Below are 16,970 nucleotides of genomic sequence, written 5' to 3' on the forward strand. Positions count from 1 at the left end.
GGAGGGGATTCAACAAGTTGCCAATGCTGTTCGTGTAAGCTAAAAGTGGATGTCACACAGTGCTGTCCACACCGAGCTTTCGGGTGTAGCGACGGCCTTCCATTTTCATGCAAATTGCCCTTCATGTATGTTAATTAGGTCACCCTTGGACCTCGTGGACGCAATATTCTTTTGGAAAAGGACTACGGACCTCCGTTAATTGTGAATGATGGGGTTACGATTGCACGCAATATTGAACTGCCGAATAGGGCGCACAATGCTGGGGCGAAACTCGTGCAAGAAGTGGCATCGACGTCAGATGAGTGGGCCGGGGACGGAACGTCCTCCACAACTATCCTTACGGCTGAAATCGCAAAGAAGGTGTGTTTTGTCTCCTCGTTGTGCTGCGCGCATTACCAGTCGATGTATAATCTGGCCTCCATTTGCTGCAGTCACCACTTGTGTATTTTCCCTGTGCAGGGAGTTGAGTACGTGAACCAGGGACACAACCCCATCCCGTTGCAGCGCGGAATCCAGAAGGCTGCGCGTATCATGATGGACGAAGTGAAGAAGCTCGCAAAACCCGTAAATGGTTTCGGCGACTTGTTGAACATCGCCACTGTCGCCACGAGCGGGAATGCGTCGATGGGCGAAGTAATTGCCAAGGCTTTCGACAAACTCGGCAACCACGCAGCCATAGTCCTGGAGAACAATCCATCGCAAGAGGATAATGTAGGAGAATAAGCCAACTATGATTCGCAAAAGCCCATGTTGGTCGTGCTGCACGTGTGTGCGGGTGAAGGTGGACCGCAGTGTCCACGCCCACTATATACTGCACGGACAGTGTGGCATTGTCGCTGTTGTTGCAGCTAGAATTTACCGAAGGCTACACGTTTGAAAGAGGCTACAGCTCCCCCTACTTCTTGCTGGGCGAAGAAGCAGACTTCATCGAGTGGAAGAACCCGCACGTCATGGTCTGCGATTACAAGATTGAGAGTGCGCAAGCAATGCTTCCAATTCTTGAGCATTTCGTGAGGACCAAAGAGCCTTTGGTCATCATTGCTGAGGACTTCTCCACAGACATGCTCCAAACCTGCATCATCAACAGCATGAGGAGGCTCCTCAAAGTGGTGCGCAAAAGATTCGGCTTCAGCTCAGCTCACCCGAGGCAGCACACACACAAACACTCACGGAACGCGCCATGCAGCTCAGCAACCCGGATGAGGTTTATAGAGGGGAATATGCAGGTGCGAAAGTGCGCGTAAACATACATGACAGTCGTAACATATGTGTGCTTTCAGGTGACTATCCGGGCCCCTTCGTTTGGCGAGCGCCGGAAGGACTACTTGCGCGACATTGCAGTGGCAACAAACGCCCAACTAATATCTAAGGATTTGGGTCTACCTTTAGAAGAGGCGACAGCTGAGCATATCGGCAGCGCTCAAGGAGTTGTAGTGAGAAAAGACAGGACCTCCATCTTAACAAGACCTGAGTTCCAGGAACAGATCCAAGAGAGGTGAACGAAATATATTTATATATATAATGCGCAAATATATGTATATGATATATATTCATATAATCTATACCATGCAATGCTTCTGCTTCTGCATTCGCTGATCGCCGCTACGCGGACGATGCACAGTGGTTACTTTTGGGCGCTTTGAGTTCTTGTTTCAGAGTGCAGAGACTTCAGGGCGAAATGGAGACGGCCACTTCGAAGTTCGACAAGGAGAAGTTAGGCGAGCGCATTGCTGCTCTGTCAGGAGGCATTGCAAGGATCATGGTAAGCATCGCGCAGATCGTTGGATGCCTCAGCAGCCGTGACTGGAGGGAATTGTTGTGTGAAGTCTTTTTAGTTCATATGTTCGTTGAGCATATTGGCTGGTAGCGCATCTGGCTTCCACCGGGTGCGAGATATTTGCAGATTGGCGCATCTACGGAGACTGAGCAAAAGGAGAAGAAGCTGCGGTACGAAGATGCAATCAATGCAGTACGAGCAGCTATTGAAACTGGGTATGTTCCAGGCGGTGGCGTTACCTATCTGGCACTAAGTACTGATCAGTTCCGAAAGAAAGTTCTGGACACGGTGGAGCAGACAGCCCGTGAAGAGATGAAGGGAGTGGACGAGTCAACGGGAGAGGAGTTCCAAGTGGTTGGTAAGTAGCAGTAGCAGTTGTTATTGCTGTTGCTGCTGTTCCTGTTGTTGATGTTATTAGGATAGTTTCGTGGTAGTTGTGAATCTCTGCAGTGCGTGCCACACCGCAAAGCGAAGCACCCGCATAGTGTGTGGAATGCGCAGAGGAAATGGAGAGCGAGATTGAGCTGCAGAAAGCTGGAGCGAATATTGTGGCGGATTCAATGTCCTCCATTACGAAACAGATTGCATCGAATGCAGGTGCGTGCTTCTAACTGGAGGTTGCTTAGCTCGTCCTTGAATGCGGTTTCCTCGCTATCATTTGCATATATATATATATATATATATATATCATCCATAGATGTGCATGTACAGGTATAATGTATGGCCGATAGTTAATAAATGTCGTGTCGATACGATTCCTCCTGTGCAGGATTGGATGGTGAACGCGTAGTCAACGCAATTTTAAATGCAAAGAAGCCATTTGGGTTTGGTTGGAATGCCAAAACGAATAGGTTTGGAGATATGATTAGCCAGGNAATGCAAAGAAGCCATTTGGGTTTGGTTGGAATGCCAAAACGAATAGGTTTGGAGATATGATTAGCCAGGGTGTCATCGATCCAGCCAAAGTGTGCATTTCCGCAATCGAGCATTCAACTTCAGTTGCCGGGCTTGTGCTCACAACAGAAGGCATGATGATTGAGGAGGAGCAAGACCGAAATAAGTCTGTTTCTCATGAGGAGGGTGAGCTGTAGTGGTAGGATTGCTACAGCAGTAGCATGGGATTGTTTCCATCTGCCGCCAAAGCAGTAGAGGGGAACCCCAACAGGAGAGTTGTTTTGCTTTCCTCAAAAGCCAAGTGCTCAAGCAAGTTGCTTGAGCAACTTGCAACTCTGCTTGTGGTCCGATCAACGTGACGCAAGAGGCGTCAGAGCCTAGCGGACAGCAATCTCAACTGCAGATACCTGTTTTAAGTAGCGTATCAGGGGAGTTACTGGACAGCTCTTCACACAGCCCTGCTCAACTTACTCCCCAACTCTGATCATACGGGTCGTCTGTATCAATCTGTATACCAACGGGTTCCGTAATTGTTTGCGTGGGACTGTGCTGTATTCCCTCACCGTGCTCCCAAACGCAACAGTGACCGATTCGCGCTCGTGAGGAACGANGGGACTGTGCTGTATTCCCTCACCGTGCTCCCAAACGCAACAGTGACCGATTCGCGCTCGTGAGGAACGATGACCTCTATCGGTGTAGAGAATTTACCTTCGCCAACAGGGCCTGGAGAGTGCGAGTAGTTAGAGGTGTACCCATTTGCACCGGTACAGCGATGCGTTTACCTCCACATGCGTTTACTGCTTTCTGCTCGAAATCCTGGGAATGTCTGGGCCATCATCGAATGATAGCAATCATTGGCTAGACTTCAGGGAAAGATTCAAATACCGTTCAGTCCAGGTGTATACAAGGCCCCCGTCTGGGCCTACACGCGGCGAAGTCGAGTATAGATGCGGTTCTATTTCCGTTTGGCACAAAGTGTTCACCGTACCAACGTCGAGTCGCATAAAACCAGTTTCTCCTATCTGCAGCATTAGCATGATATACTAAGGCCAAGGCTACTTTGAATGGAGGCGTTGTACCCATGCATCAATAAAGTGAAAGACAGCCTTGACTCGGAGCTCTTTATGGAGGGGTAGGCGGTCAAACCTTTTGCTTATTTCTCCCTGTGAAGTTCTTTCTAGCGAGAGTTCCTTTTTGTTCTGCTTCTGAACCGGATACCTTAGCGAACTTTCCATAGCCTCCCAGCATCGATATCCCTGCGCAGGATGAAACGATATCCTGCGAAGCTGCTCGGCGATAGTTTTTCTGGATCGTTTTTTCTGTCGAACGGATTAACGGACCTGGGTTGTCCCATCCTTCAGCTTTCCCTTCGGAGAAGTCCTCACGGTGTGTCGTCCGGAATTGCGGAACACCGCGGACTAACAGCGGGCCTTGAAGGTCCAAGGAGCTGAATACGGGTGGTGACATGATAAAGTGGTCATATATGGTGCGCACTCATTTCATACCTAGTTGTCAGGTTGGCGTAGATACGCATGGTGTCTTCGTTGTCGACACTCAATATCGTTTTCCGCGGGCTTGCAATAATAAACTCCCCTGATCCATCAATGCCGATTTGGAACTGGTCTGGATCGTTCCCAATACCAATCATCGCATTTCTTCCGCTCGCCGGTGCCACGCGTAGTTTCCCAACCACCATGCCCGCCTGTACTTTGGGGCTATCTGCACCAACAGCCGACACCTTGCAAACAATTGCTACGGCAAAAAATGTAAAGGCATTCACCATTTTCTCTATGTAAAATGCACCATCGTACAAGTGAACAACAGGGCTTCTATCTGCCGAAAGACGAAAAGCTTTCAGCTTTCCGCCGCAGCCGGTTGCGGGATGTACATCCAGTGTTCGTTTCAGCAGAATCATTTTCTAAACCAGCGGGAAAGATGTCCAGAAAAAGTCAATGCGCGTAAGTAACCTTGCAAAATCACTTTAGACAACAGCACAAGGGAGCTTCTTATGTGCATTCCCAACCCAAAAAGTCAACTTTGCATGGCGTCCAGAGTTTCATGACGCGCTTGGGCTAAGAAGAGTTGCGTCGCACAAACCAGCTGATATTCAAATTGTACTAAGATGGCTCGTAAGGGCTTGTTGGAAAATCCTGGCCGTATGCAGGCGGACACTTTCCATGAACAAAAAGCCGCTGCCAGATTGGGGGAAATTATCTATTGATGCCCTAGCCAATAGCGAGATTGTAAATGAATACTAACGGAATATATTAAGCAGCCAGTGATGGCCGTGCATCGACACTGGCATTTGCACATATTCCTTCTAAGCTAGAGAAATATTCCACAAAAACAGACACAGCTCCAGGCCGCCGCTCGTCCTAGAAGGCGCAAAGGAAACACAGGCGAATGCGAAAGCGTACGAACGCGCCGGAATACAAACTCTACCCAAGTCCAAANCGCAAAGGAAACACAGGCGAATGCGAAAGCGTACGAACGCGCCGGAATACAAACTCTACCCAAGTCCAAATGGCGTTTGGAAAGTCGAAGAGAGTTAAAGTTGGGGACTGCTAGCTTACCGCATCTGACCACTGCATGCGTAGACGGTCGCGGCCATCGTGGATCGCAATCAATGACAGGAATTCTATGAGAATTCCACCGCCTTCAAGTTCCTTCAGCCCCAGGTGCTCTCCAAAGTTGCAGAATTCGGGTGTATCAAGTGCAGGAGGATGCTCCTTGCCCGGCACCAGCCCACACTGCAGACGTTGTTGGTCATACGCCTGCCGGCACTGTACAACGTAGTCCAAGAACAAATGAAGCAACTGTTGGAATGTAGACGCCTCCAGTTGAACTTCGTGCTGGTATCGAAGAGCAACAAGCTGAATGCATCGAGGCAGTACTCCCCCCGCCCCAGTCGTCTTGCCTATCACTGCTGATCGTGGAAACTCAGTTTTGTTCCTCCTCTTCAGCTCAATTTCTGCACCTCCCACAAGCTCGTTCTCACCCATACTTGCGGGCCCTGAGCTGTCTGCAGGAGTTAACATCTTATTTGAGTTGGCGTAATGCTTGATGCTTCCGCAGCCGTTCATCGTAACGCCTATGGCCGCTAGAACGAGGTTCTCAAAGTCCACCAATAGGAATACGTCGTCGGCAGGGGCTCGTTCCTCGATGGGGCTATCTAGTAAGCTCTTCCTAGCCACGCTCGAAATAAAAAAGAAGAGAGAGGACGGGGGGAAGAAATAGGGCGAGATCGCTGAGTAAGGGGGGGGCAAAGGGCTGGCTGAGGGCTGCGGTAAGTAACGCCGAACAGCCGGAGACCGAAGCAACGCAGTCAGCTGAAGCATGGCGCAACAAAGCCCTCTTACAATCAGGTTTCCCCTCGCACCTTGAAATGCATATCATAGGATATTACGCTGCAACAGCACATCCTGGAAATACTGTGGATATGGGAGTACCATGGTGCCTTTATATCACAGCTTACAGTGGGGTCGTTGGATTCCCAGAGCGTTTCCGTTCGCGCGGAGACGGCCAGAGACACATTATGTGGTGTTGCCGCATAGCGGCGAAAGCATCGAGCATGGATATAGACTGGCACACGATGCTCGACCCTGTCTACGGGGACGGACACAGTCTGGCCGGTGGGTGGAGTGTGAACTGGAACACCGAGTTCCCGCTGCAGAACGCGAGCCAGCTTGAGCATGCCCTCTTTCTCCCCATGAACCAGCATCACAGCTTTTGGCTGCAGATGTCGCGCAAGCTGCTGGATCCCCGTCGTATCCGCATGCGCTGAGAATGACATGTACCTGACTTTGCATACAACCTTTAATCTCGTCTTTGCATCAAGTGGGATGTCGCGNGCCTTCAAGTCGCAGTGGTTCCTTGCATATACTACCAAATCAAGGTTGTCACAAAGAAGAATCCTTCTTTGCTCAAGGCAAAACAAGACAAAAAACGCGCGAACAGCATACCGTCAATTAGCATGGCCCCAATAGTCCCCCGGACGCAGTATCCTGGAAGCAGCACGAGGTTCTCCGGGCCTCCAGCCCACAACTTGAGCGCTTTCAAGGCCAAGCCGCCATGCAGCATCCCAGGGGTTGCCAGAAGCACCATTGGCGTGGGTGACGTGAGCACCTCCGGCGGCAGGGTGGAGATATGTTGAAAGTCAAACTCTCCAAATCCAAGTGCTGTAGACATATCACTACCCACGCAGCATGTTGTGCATACCTCGGCAACAAACACCGAACTGTTGGCCCCCAACCCCCACTGGCCATACAGATGCAGATCGCCAAGGAACGCATAAACCTACCAGAGCCTGAGGGCTCATCCTCTTCCACATGATCAGCAAAGTTGCTCTGTTGGTTATTTGCTCCATCTAAGCGGTGAACCATGTCACTGCCAGTCCACTGCACATACAGTTTGTAGTACTTGTTGGCCTTCTCTGTCATGCCGCCGCCGAAGTAGATCGGATACTGCAACTGCATGCGCTGCCAGTAGGAATTCAGCAGCATGCACAACTCTTGCGCCCTGCCTACTGCGAAGACGGGGATCAGGACTTTACCCTGCAGATCAAAGCGCCAGAACCTACAAAACCACGGAAATGAAGGAGATGAACGCTATGGTACTGCAGAAGCTGTGCGCCCCGTGCGCAGTTGCAAGGGAAAGGAAAAGAAATACACTAACTCCTTTTTTGAGAGCGTCGTGCACGGCATCGCAAAATTCTCTTTCTGTTATCCTCTTGGACGGCCGCACGAACGAGCCATAAGTGCACTCGCTTATCAGCAGATCCGGTCTGAGCCTTGGAATGCATGCGCTACCTAGATGCCTGTCAGGCGACGTGTTGAAATCGCCTGCGTATTATATCGTAAGCAGGGATTTGNTGCGCTACCTAGATGCCTGTCAGGCGACGTGTTGAAATCGCCTGCGTATTATATCGTAAGCAGGGATTTGCGAGAACTCGGGGTTTAGCGCAAACACCAAATGTGCTCTGCCACGCAGCAATGAGGCGGATTCCGCCCTATTTCACGTGAAATCGTAGCCAGAGCTACAAGTCGAAGCGCAATCTTGAGATTTTCTGCTTTCAGCAAACAACCCGTGCCTAACGGTCTTAGTGCGATAACTAACCTGTGTAAACTATCGAATGACCCCCCGGGAGCTGCGCAAGCAGCATTGCAGCGCCTAAGACATGCCCGGCGTAGTACGGGGTGGCCGTCCACGCGCCAGTCCTCCAGGATTCGTGAAGCCTCAATGCCATACAGCGTCTCATGCACCGCTGTGCCTCAGCTTCGGTGTAATTCCATTGCTCCTGAGGCGCCCCTGGTGCTCCACCCGCTCTGCCTTCGCTGCTGGTAGTACTGCCGCCCACACAAATATCCCTATCGTTGCCTTCACCTGGATCTCCTCGCAATACATGAAAAGCACCAAAAGCAGCATTGAATTCGTTACACCAGGCCGATACGTTCAAGGTGCAGATTGATGCATCCCTGCATGCATGCGTGCATGCATGCACGCATGCTTTTCAGGCTTACATGCAACCCAGTGAACAGCCTCACCTTCGTGCAGGCGCCCGCGGAAAGAGGCCTCCTTAAAGATGNCTTACATGCAACCCAGTGAACAGCCTCACCTTCGTGCAGGCGCCCGCGGAAAGAGGCCTCCTTAAAGATGCGGGCACTATCCAGAAGCAGTACCGGGCTCAGCGCGCGAGTGGGAAATGTCATTGCTATAGGATTCCGGTAGCTGACAGACAGGAAAGAGAATGTGTTCATCGGTTCCGGAAAATCAGGATAAGGACTGGTAGCAGCAGTTTCATGCCGGCTAGTAGTAAAGCAAATCAGCATTCGCTAATTCACTTTTAAATGCCGTTGCAGAAGCGTCAAAGCATGGCCTCTTAATGCAAGTGAAACTCAGTAGTGGGTGGCTATCAACACGGTGTTTCAATTTTAGTATGGTGGGGAAGAAACACCGGACAGCTTAGTCTTCACAGAGGCGCGCGAGATATCAACATGCTCATTCTTACCCGAGGCGCTCTGTAAATGACGGTAAGGAACCGCAGTGATCCATGTGAAAATGCGAGATCACCGCGGCGTCCACGCAACAGGCAAACAGCGGCGAAGGCTGCAGGAGTGCCTCTTCCATCGTCTGTGGCCCTTGTTTTGCATCCTGTTGAGGGGCGAGCTGCAGCAGCATGTTCAACACTGGCATCTTCCTGGCCTGCTTAGCGCCCAGGTGGCTCCCGCAGTCGAAGAGGAGCCCCCTCTCGCCTCGTCGTACGTACACCGCACTGCGCCCGACATCTTGACCAGCGCCAAGGACCGTCACTTTTAGTGGATCCGCTGCACTTTTTGCAACTGATTTACCGTCTGTGTTTCTCCTGCTACCAAATGTTAGAACATGGCGTCTTTGGGAAAGCCCTGCGGCTGCTGGCGGCTGCAAGACAGGGCTGTAGGCCCAAGGCGGCGTCTTGAACGCGGGATTTGCCGAATTCGAACCACAGTTGCCACCCCTTGACCCCTTGCTCGGGGCATTACTCTCCCCGCAATGCTCTTGTTTCCGCCGGTCTAGCTGCTGCTGTCTCTGGTGGGGATGTTGACTTGGCTTTGGGAATTGCTGCTGATGCTGGACAATTGTCGGCTGCTGTCCCTCCTGCAGTGAGAGCTCTTGACGATCCTGACGGTGGAAAGGCAGCTGCATGGCCCGGGGGTAATAAGGCCGTACTCGTATATTCTCTTGAGTCCTGCGCCTCCGTAGCGGCGGTAAGCGGCAGTCTACACGGCGGCCAGACAGCTACCAGCTCTTCTTCAACAGATCGACTAGAAGGAGGTGGCGTGTTGCTTACAAGAAAGGAAGATCTTGAGGAGGATATATTTAGTCATGGATGAGGGAGTATGGAGCATGCTAAAGGGCGGATCACCCAGCAACACCTGTAGCCGCCCCTTGCAGGCTCCTCCCTCAAGCACCGGTCCTTGACATGTTTTCGTGAAACAGATTATTGTATATTTCTTGGTAATAATGGAAGATATTAATCACTTGGGTTTTGACGGAGAGTTCATTTACGGACAGGGGTCTTTGGGGCTGGCATCCATGCATGTATGCTCTGTCGGCCACAGTGGTTCGTGGCCTATCTAACGAGCATCGAATAAATACGAAGGAATACCCGGGGCTTTCTCTAATCCGGAGGTGATACAAACTAGTTTCTGTACGGTGCGGGGAGGAAGAAGGGATGGATCGATGCAGGCGCTGCCCCCACTTCTCAACGGGATCGAGCATGCGAGGATACGGATTGAACATGCGAGGATTCCATATCTGAAATGAANCCACTTCTCAACGGGATCGAGCATGCGAGGATACGGATTGAACATGCGAGGATTCCATATCTGAAATGAACACGAATGTGAAGGGCACTTCTTTTTGGTAATTATTCTGGCTCAGCAGACACATTGGTGAGGATTACCAATTAGGCGACTTAACTTCTGGCGATATTCAGCTCCTTAGTATTACCGAAGAGGAAAAGGCTTGAAAGGGCATTCGTTCACGAATCTCGAGATTCCTGAATAAGGTACGGTCTCAGCCATGGCGAAGATGAAGGGACGAAAGGGCGGTGGTGCCCCTAAAACTGGAGGGGGGGGGGCCAAGCAGGGTTCCGCCATCACGCGGGGTGCGGCGTCGACTCTGCCCAATCGTCAAATACCGAGCAATAAGAAGCCAGGTAGGTCTGCTGGAAATAGGCCTACCATTCCGGAGATTTGGTCTTGGTGCGCATACTACAATGTTAGGGAACGGAAAGTGGAAAATTGCTCAACGAGTCCGCGCTAGGAAGTGCATGGAACCACCAGCGGAGGTGACTCATGTTCATGGCACTGCGGAGTGTCTATCTTATTTGTCAGGCCATTATCGCTCTGCAAGCAAAATAAGACTGCTGCAGATGTACAACTCCAAGCCCAAGTGGTTGCGGCCTGGAGGCAAAGAACCGCAACCGTTAGCGCCTGCAAGAATTCAGCCTGATCGCCGGTGGTTTGGAAACACGCGAGTAATCGACCAGCAAAAGCTTGCAGCTTTCAGAGAGGATATTCAAAAAGCGACAGCCGATCCGTACACGTAAGGCTCAGGAAGAAAGCAAAATTATTTCCCGCGCTGCTCCTGTTCTTTTCGATCTATCTATCTGTACTTACCTATGCTGCTGCACAATGTATTCCATGAAAATAGCTTCCTAGGGATACAGTTCACAGCTCCCCTTCCTCCTGGAAAGGTGTGTTGGTGCCTGCAGGGTCGTTCTGAAGCGGTCAAAGTTACCTATGAGCCTTATAAAAGATGGAAATGTTGGAGGCCAAAAGGAAGNGTCGTTCTGAAGCGGTCAAAGTTACCTATGAGCCTTATAAAAGATGGAAATGTTGGAGGCCAAAAGGAAGCTGTAACTGCTGGTGGATCGTTGCCAAAATTGCGTGGCGATGCGCTCATCGCTCTTGAGCCTTTTGAAGGTGTCTTTGGTAGCAAGAAAACCCGCAAACGGCCGCGTCTACAGGCAGCTGACTTGACCACGTTGGCTTCTCAGGTAAGCAGCACTGCATTTGGCCACACACCCAATGAGAAAGCTCCACTTTGCGCTTAGTCGGAGCGACTTTGCTTCCATGTGGCTTAACGCAGGCGGCTGAACGAGAGGCAGCCTTTGAAAAGTCCGCTGCTTCTTCGGCTGCTGTGGCAGACAGTGGTGGCGAGGGGTGTCCCGTAGAGTCGATCTACCAGAAGGGAACAAGCCGCAGGATATGGGGAGTGCGCTTTCTCAGTCATCTAGAAACACGCAGAAACCTCTAAACCCCGTGCTTCCTCCCTAGGTAATTTTGTGCTTTTCTTACATTGGCAACAACGCGGTGTAGGCGTGTTTGTCGGGATTGTGTCCAGGAATTGTACAAAGTTATTGATGCTTCTGATGTCCTCGTACAAGTTGTGGACGCACGGGACCCGATGGGAACTCGGTATGCGTGGGGAAGGGCTTGGCACACTTTATTGTTTTGGCTGCTGAAACGAAAAGTTTGTGTTATCATGGGGCGCTTCAGTAGGCTTTCTANATATGACTCTTTCTAACTTCTTCTGTTTTCTGTATGCTTTGTTCCTGCGTGGCAACGCAGGTGCACGCGCCTTGAAAGATATCTGAAGGCACAGCGCTCGTCGAAGCACCTAGTGCTGGTCATAAACAAGGTAGGATAGTATATTACTGCATTATTTGCATCATGCTGAGCTTGAGCTCCGATTGGTAGTAGTTTTCGTGGAGCGGATGCCCTGTGTGCAGGTGGATTTGGTGCCGCCGCGAGTCGCACAACATTGGTTACGGCAGCTAAGCAAGGAGATGCCAACGCTGCTCATGCAGGCTGACAAGAACAAAAAGAACATCGGCAGGACTCAATTGTTCCAACTACTGAGGTGCAAAAGTTTTCACGAACCACTTGGAGTATTCCCAGTGCGGCGGCGATGCAGTTTCACATCGGTAGTTGTGTATTTCTTGTTCACTTCTCCGCAGGCAGTACGGGCAGTTGCTTTCGGATAGGAAGCATGTATCTATTGGATTTTTCGGCTACCCTAACGTAGGGAAAAGTTCCATCATCAATTTTTTGAAGAGCAAACAAGTCTGCAAGGCAGCCCCGATACCTGGCCAGGTCGGTCACCTTCCTTTGAATCATCCACATATTAGCTTACTGCTGANGTAGACTTCACCGAAGAAGTCTTCATCGATAAACGAGCGGATCCCTCCAGTTGGAACTTCAATATTTTCGTTTCAATGATATTAACATACCTTTGCAACGCCTTAGCTCTGCAAGGTATATGCGAATTTTGTATGAGTGCTTCAGACCCGCGTGTGGCAATACGTGGCCCTTACCTCGAAACTCTACCTCATCGACTGTCCGGGCATTGTTCCAATCAGCAGCGATGCAGGCAGTGACACAGATAAGGTGCGATTTAAGCATTGGCCTGCTGGTTAACGCGCGTTGCCGGTCCACTGGTGCAAAGGGGATCCTACGTGTATGCGCCGGTGACAGTTTCTGCATTCAACTTCACCTCGTTAAGAACAACCAACTGCGTTGCTTTTCCCAGTGTTATTTTCTCAATGAGGGGAACCAGCGTATCAATATTGCTTACAGGTGATGCGAGGTGTTGTTCGGCCGGAAAGGATAGCTGCCCCAGAGGAGCACATCGGAACTGTATTAGAGAGGGTCAAAAGGTGCGTTCCTCCTACAATTAACCTAAAACGCGCACGGTAATCCTGGGAACGAGCATTCGTTACTCCAGGGAGTGGGCATTTCTGGGCTGGTTACTCAGGGAAGCTGTGATAACCCGCTATGGTCTAAATCAAACCACGACGTGGGAAGATGCTGAGGAATTTCTCGCACTTTTGGCAGTTCGGCTTGGAAAACTGAAGAAGGGCGGGGAACCCGATATTTCAACTGCCGCCCGCATCAGTAAGCGCCACCGAATCATAGTGACTCGGCCATTTCAAAAACTCCCCTGCCTATCACAGCTTGGGCTATTTGCTGCGAATCATGTGCATCTTTGTGTGGTCTGATGTAGTGCTGTATGATCTCCAACGGGGGAAACTACCGTACTACGTCCTTCCCCCTGGTATGGCGAATGAAGCTGCAGACATAGGAGAACAGGATAGTCATGCCCAATTGAATGGAGCTTTGGCATTTCCGGAAGGGACTTCAGTGCTTCTAACTGACGTTGCCTCTAAATCTAGGGACAATGAAGAAGAAGAACCCTCTGGCTCTGCGGAAGGCGGGGTGGCTCAGGAGGAAGAAGGCAACGAAACCGTAGGGTCTGCTGCTGCAGTGCGTGCGAAGCCTTCACCAGACGGCATATCTATGCCTAATAAGCGAGCCAAAACAATGAGCTCCATAAGCCCGTGAATGTTGTTGCCTCTTGCACGTTNTCTATGCCTAATAAGCGAGCCAAAACAATGAGCTCCATAAGCCCGTGAATGTTGTTGCCTCTTGCACGTTCCAAGGAATGCATATCCCGATGCGCGTTGTGCTCGGATTCTGTTGACCTTTGGCGAGAAGCTCGGTCGGCAACTACGGCATTCTGCTGCTGGGTGGAAGCCCGATGAATATCTAACCTTTCAAATATGTCAATACTGAGTGGAAAGTCTGTCATCCCCAGAAGTCTATGAGGCGAGAACGAACATCGAAGTTCTGTCGAAGTAGCACACGGCTCAGGGGGTAAAGCTGTGTAACTTAAAGTGCAGAGAAGTTTCTTTATTTCTCTGCCCGTGTCAGAGAAGTCCGTGTCGTTTCCTACAGCAGCAGTTGTAGCACAAACGGAAAAATGAACCGGCTGCGCTTCATGCAGACCCTTTGACTTCGGCTCGCCACCAACAGCAGGGCTGGGTACCGCTTTTGTACCTAGTGGCGAGCAATAGGTGCAAACAGCCGTGGAAGATGATNAACAGCAGGGCTGGGTACCGCTTTTGTACCTAGTGGCGAGCAATAGGTGCAAACAGCCGTGGAAGATGATATGCGCCCACCAGATACGCGCCATATAGACATCCACAAACCAAACATCTCGGAAGCAGGGGAGCTGCAGCAGGGACAGGGAGAAGTAACTAAATCTATCTCGAGCATGTGGCTGGCCGAACTCAAGCCAATATTACAGACACGAAATACACACTGCGGCAAATTGCCGACAGCAGCGAGGTCCTTCAAAGGTAGACGTGCATGCAGTTGCTGAGCACAGATATGCACAGTACTGCATGCTGCGTGGGTACCCTCCTTGATGCGCCCTGAACCTGGTACTCGACGCGGTAGTAGCTGTCGGGCCCTTACAGTTCCGGCACTGCAGACCCTGCTATGGCTACAGGGTCATTTTCTTTCTTCCGTGAAACCTGAGATCTCCGGTGTATCCACCACATGCGAGCCAAGACGAGATACATTAGGAGCAGCAGGCCAATCATTGGCAGCTGGACAACATACATACCCTTCGGACCTAGGCCGACTGTCAAATGGAACAGTGGACTGCACAGGAGAGACAACAAGCCGCCCACCAGTTGTACAATGCCAATGAGGCGACCGAAAAACTTAGCAGGGAAGTTTTCTTCCACGTACACGAATACTTGAGAAACGAATAACGACATATACACGACGAAACATAACACAGAAATGATGCCAGTCACTACTGTTTGCTTCAAGCTAAATGCGTACGCCAATACACCGGCTGAGTTCACTATCCCCATAACAGCTAAAATGCCAATACCCTCCGAAAGCTTGCCCAAAATGATGCACGGGATAAAAGAGAAAGGCAGTGCACTCCCTAAGAAGTTTAGAGCGGTCGGTTCCAGGATGCGGTCATGGGCCTCTTGGTAGAAAGATGTAATCCATCCCACCGCAACGAAGTATATAACGACGAGCAGATAGCTCTCCGAGAACAGGGTCTTCAAGAAGGTATGCTTCGTCGGTGCTCCTGTTGGCTGCGCCTCCTTCACCTCCTTTGAGCAGCGTTCTGCAGATGATGTCAGTTCTCCTGTTTCTTGTTTCGAGAGATGCGGGCACTCTGACAATGTACGCTGGTCCGTTTGTGCATTGCCTTGATTCGTTGGAAGATCATCTTCGAAGACCCTGAAGGCCTTTAGAGGCATCGAAAGTGCAGCAACGAACAAAAAGAGGCAAGGGCCAAAACCAACGTACCACCAGCACCCTGAAATGCCACTATCAGTGAGATAAGAGTTTAAGATCAGAGGAATAGCAAAAGAAGCAGAAGATGCAGAGCCAATTAGTGTTATTATAGTAGCGGCGGCTCCGGGAAAGAGGCGAGTAATAAGCAACGTGGGCAGGAAAGCTGTGTCTGCTCCCAGGCCCATAAATATAAAGCCCAAGTATACGCGGACGTTCGATTCCGCCGTCAGAGTGGATATCAGAGACCACGCGATTACGTGAAAGCACTGGCCAATCATAGATGTTATTTTTGGACCTAAGGTGTCCATCATGGCACCAGCAAGTGCACTCATTGTGCAATGCGTCGCCAGTGTGATAACAAAAAGGCTTTGCACGGATGCGTCCTGCTCGTCGCAGATGTAGTTGTTGCCGAACTCCCTTTGGTCATCTACGAAAGAACCCTTCTCATCGATGTCGCATTTGAAGCTGAAGACCTCCGCCCTCAGTAGCATTGCAGACAGCGGAGCCCACCCAAAGTACACACATCCCGTCATAAACGTCTGGAGAACGTAGAGAAAAAGTAGAGCATATCTGTTCAAGTTGAAGGGAGTGGCCTGTTGGGCCCCTGGGAGATCGCTACGCGGCAAGATGCCCCGCAAAGCACTCACTCCTTTATAAGGCCATGAAACATTNCCCCTGGGAGATCGCTACGCGGCAAGATGCCCCGCAAAGCACTCACTCCTTTATAAGGCCATGAAACATTGTGTTCCTTGTCCGTTCCCATTATTCAATTTTGGTATATTGTCCTGTTAAAGCCCCACTAACCAACAAGCTCTCGCACAGAACGGGAGCCAGGCAGAAGCCGTCCCTGAACATGTACAATAAGTGTTGCCCAAGTTGGCCGACTGCTTTGCCTGGACCACAATAAATTTCAAGGAGGGAGACTGAACTGCAAAGTAGAACGCTGCAAGGCGTTGTCGGGATGTTTCACGGATGCTGCACTCAACTGGCCTGCTGTGAGGAGCACGACGGCTTCAATATGCTATGTGGGGTTAAGCCTGTGGGGGTGCCGTGAGAGAAAAACCGGGATAATTGGCGTTTAGTGACTCAACAATCCGTAAAAAAGCTTTACTGACCAGCTTCTACCTTTACTCTGGTAGTTCACACAATCCGGTTGCCAGGTCCAGTAGGCCCACACCGGAACTGTGTACGCAGTTTGCAGTGCGTGAGTGCTACAATGCATTAGTTCTTCTAGTTCCGTTAGAAGTACGCGTCTAATTATTGGTCAGCCAGCCAAATATTGAGTTTCGTAATACATTTTGCTCAGGGGACGGCAATCCGTTAGTGTGGATTCCCGCTGTGATGCCCTGGGATTCAACAGGGCTTGAAGCAAACGAGTGAAAATCTCTGCGACCCTGAACCAAACCGAGAATACCTGTTTGTAGAACTCAGTTATTATCAATAAGCTCAACGAGGGAATCATTAGACCCAATCTAGTTGAACGAGAGTACGTAGATATAATGGGGGGGTAGTTATAACGCTAGCTTTCTTGCCTTAAGCAAGGAAGGAAGCGAGCTGCAGTGAAGGTAAATACTAGAAGTAAGTGTTTCCCAGAGCACCGGACCTCCTGTCCCTGTCTCCAGGAGTCCTGGTCGTTCAGCTGAGGGCCTGGA

At 50.6% G+C, this 16,970-nt stretch overlaps 5 protein-coding genes across 5 annotated transcripts; 2 read left to right on the forward strand and 3 right to left on the reverse strand.

Annotated features, from left to right (window-relative positions):
- Positions 1 to 23: 23 nt before the first annotated feature.
- On the forward strand, positions 24 to 2,868 carry EMH_0079570 (Chaperonin GroEL, related; the record flags this gene model as incomplete). Its single annotated transcript, XM_013494190.1, is given in 10 exon segments — positions 24 to 34; positions 249 to 360; positions 460 to 711; positions 849 to 1,109; positions 1,281 to 1,495; positions 1,657 to 1,762; positions 1,904 to 2,135; positions 2,279 to 2,374; positions 2,649 to 2,651; positions 2,654 to 2,868. Coding segments are annotated over 10 exon segments (1,503 nt in total).
- A 1,022-nt stretch (positions 2,869 to 3,890) lies between these two features.
- EMH_0079690 (uncharacterized protein) lies at positions 3,891 to 4,586 on the reverse strand (the record flags this gene model as incomplete). The annotated part of the gene is made up of 2 exons (XM_013494191.1): positions 3,891 to 3,927; positions 4,177 to 4,586. 2 exons carry the CDS (start codon positions 4,584 to 4,586, stop codon positions 3,891 to 3,893), a joined length of 447 nt encoding a protein of 148 aa, XP_013349645.1.
- A 352-nt stretch (positions 4,587 to 4,938) lies between these two features.
- EMH_0079800 (RNA-metabolising metallo-beta-lactamase domain-containing protein, putative) lies at positions 4,939 to 9,352 on the reverse strand (the record flags this gene model as incomplete). The annotated part of the gene is made up of 9 exons (XM_013494192.1): positions 4,939 to 5,046; positions 5,245 to 6,000; positions 6,147 to 6,451; positions 6,634 to 6,849; positions 6,972 to 7,224; positions 7,415 to 7,512; positions 7,787 to 8,059; positions 8,286 to 8,398; positions 8,679 to 9,352. 9 exons carry the CDS (start codon positions 9,350 to 9,352, stop codon positions 4,939 to 4,941), a joined length of 2,796 nt encoding a protein of 931 aa, XP_013349646.1.
- A 1,672-nt stretch (positions 9,353 to 11,024) lies between these two features.
- Positions 11,025 to 13,557, forward strand: EMH_0079910 (nucleolar GTP-binding protein NOG2, putative; the record flags this gene model as incomplete). Its single annotated transcript, XM_013494193.1, has 10 exons — positions 11,025 to 11,210; positions 11,303 to 11,428; positions 11,558 to 11,631; positions 11,785 to 11,854; positions 11,946 to 12,076; positions 12,174 to 12,237; positions 12,502 to 12,603; positions 12,793 to 12,872; positions 12,971 to 13,110; positions 13,220 to 13,557. The coding sequence occupies 10 exons, from the start codon at positions 11,025 to 11,027 to the stop codon at positions 13,555 to 13,557; spliced, it is 1,311 nt and encodes a 436-aa protein (XP_013349647.1).
- A 911-nt stretch (positions 13,558 to 14,468) lies between these two features.
- EMH_0080020 (uncharacterized protein) lies at positions 14,469 to 15,809 on the reverse strand (the record flags this gene model as incomplete). The annotated part of the gene is made up of 1 exon (XM_013494194.1): positions 14,469 to 15,809. The coding sequence occupies one exon, from the start codon at positions 15,807 to 15,809 to the stop codon at positions 14,469 to 14,471; it is 1,341 nt and encodes a 446-aa protein (XP_013349648.1).
- Positions 15,810 to 16,970: the final 1,161 nt, after the last annotated feature.

This window comes from Eimeria mitis, genomic scaffold, assembly GCF_000499745.2.
Source record: "Eimeria mitis Houghton genomic scaffold, Emh_scaff107, whole genome shotgun sequence".
Lineage (NCBI taxonomy): Eukaryota > Apicomplexa > Conoidasida > Eucoccidiorida > Eimeriidae > Eimeria > Eimeria mitis.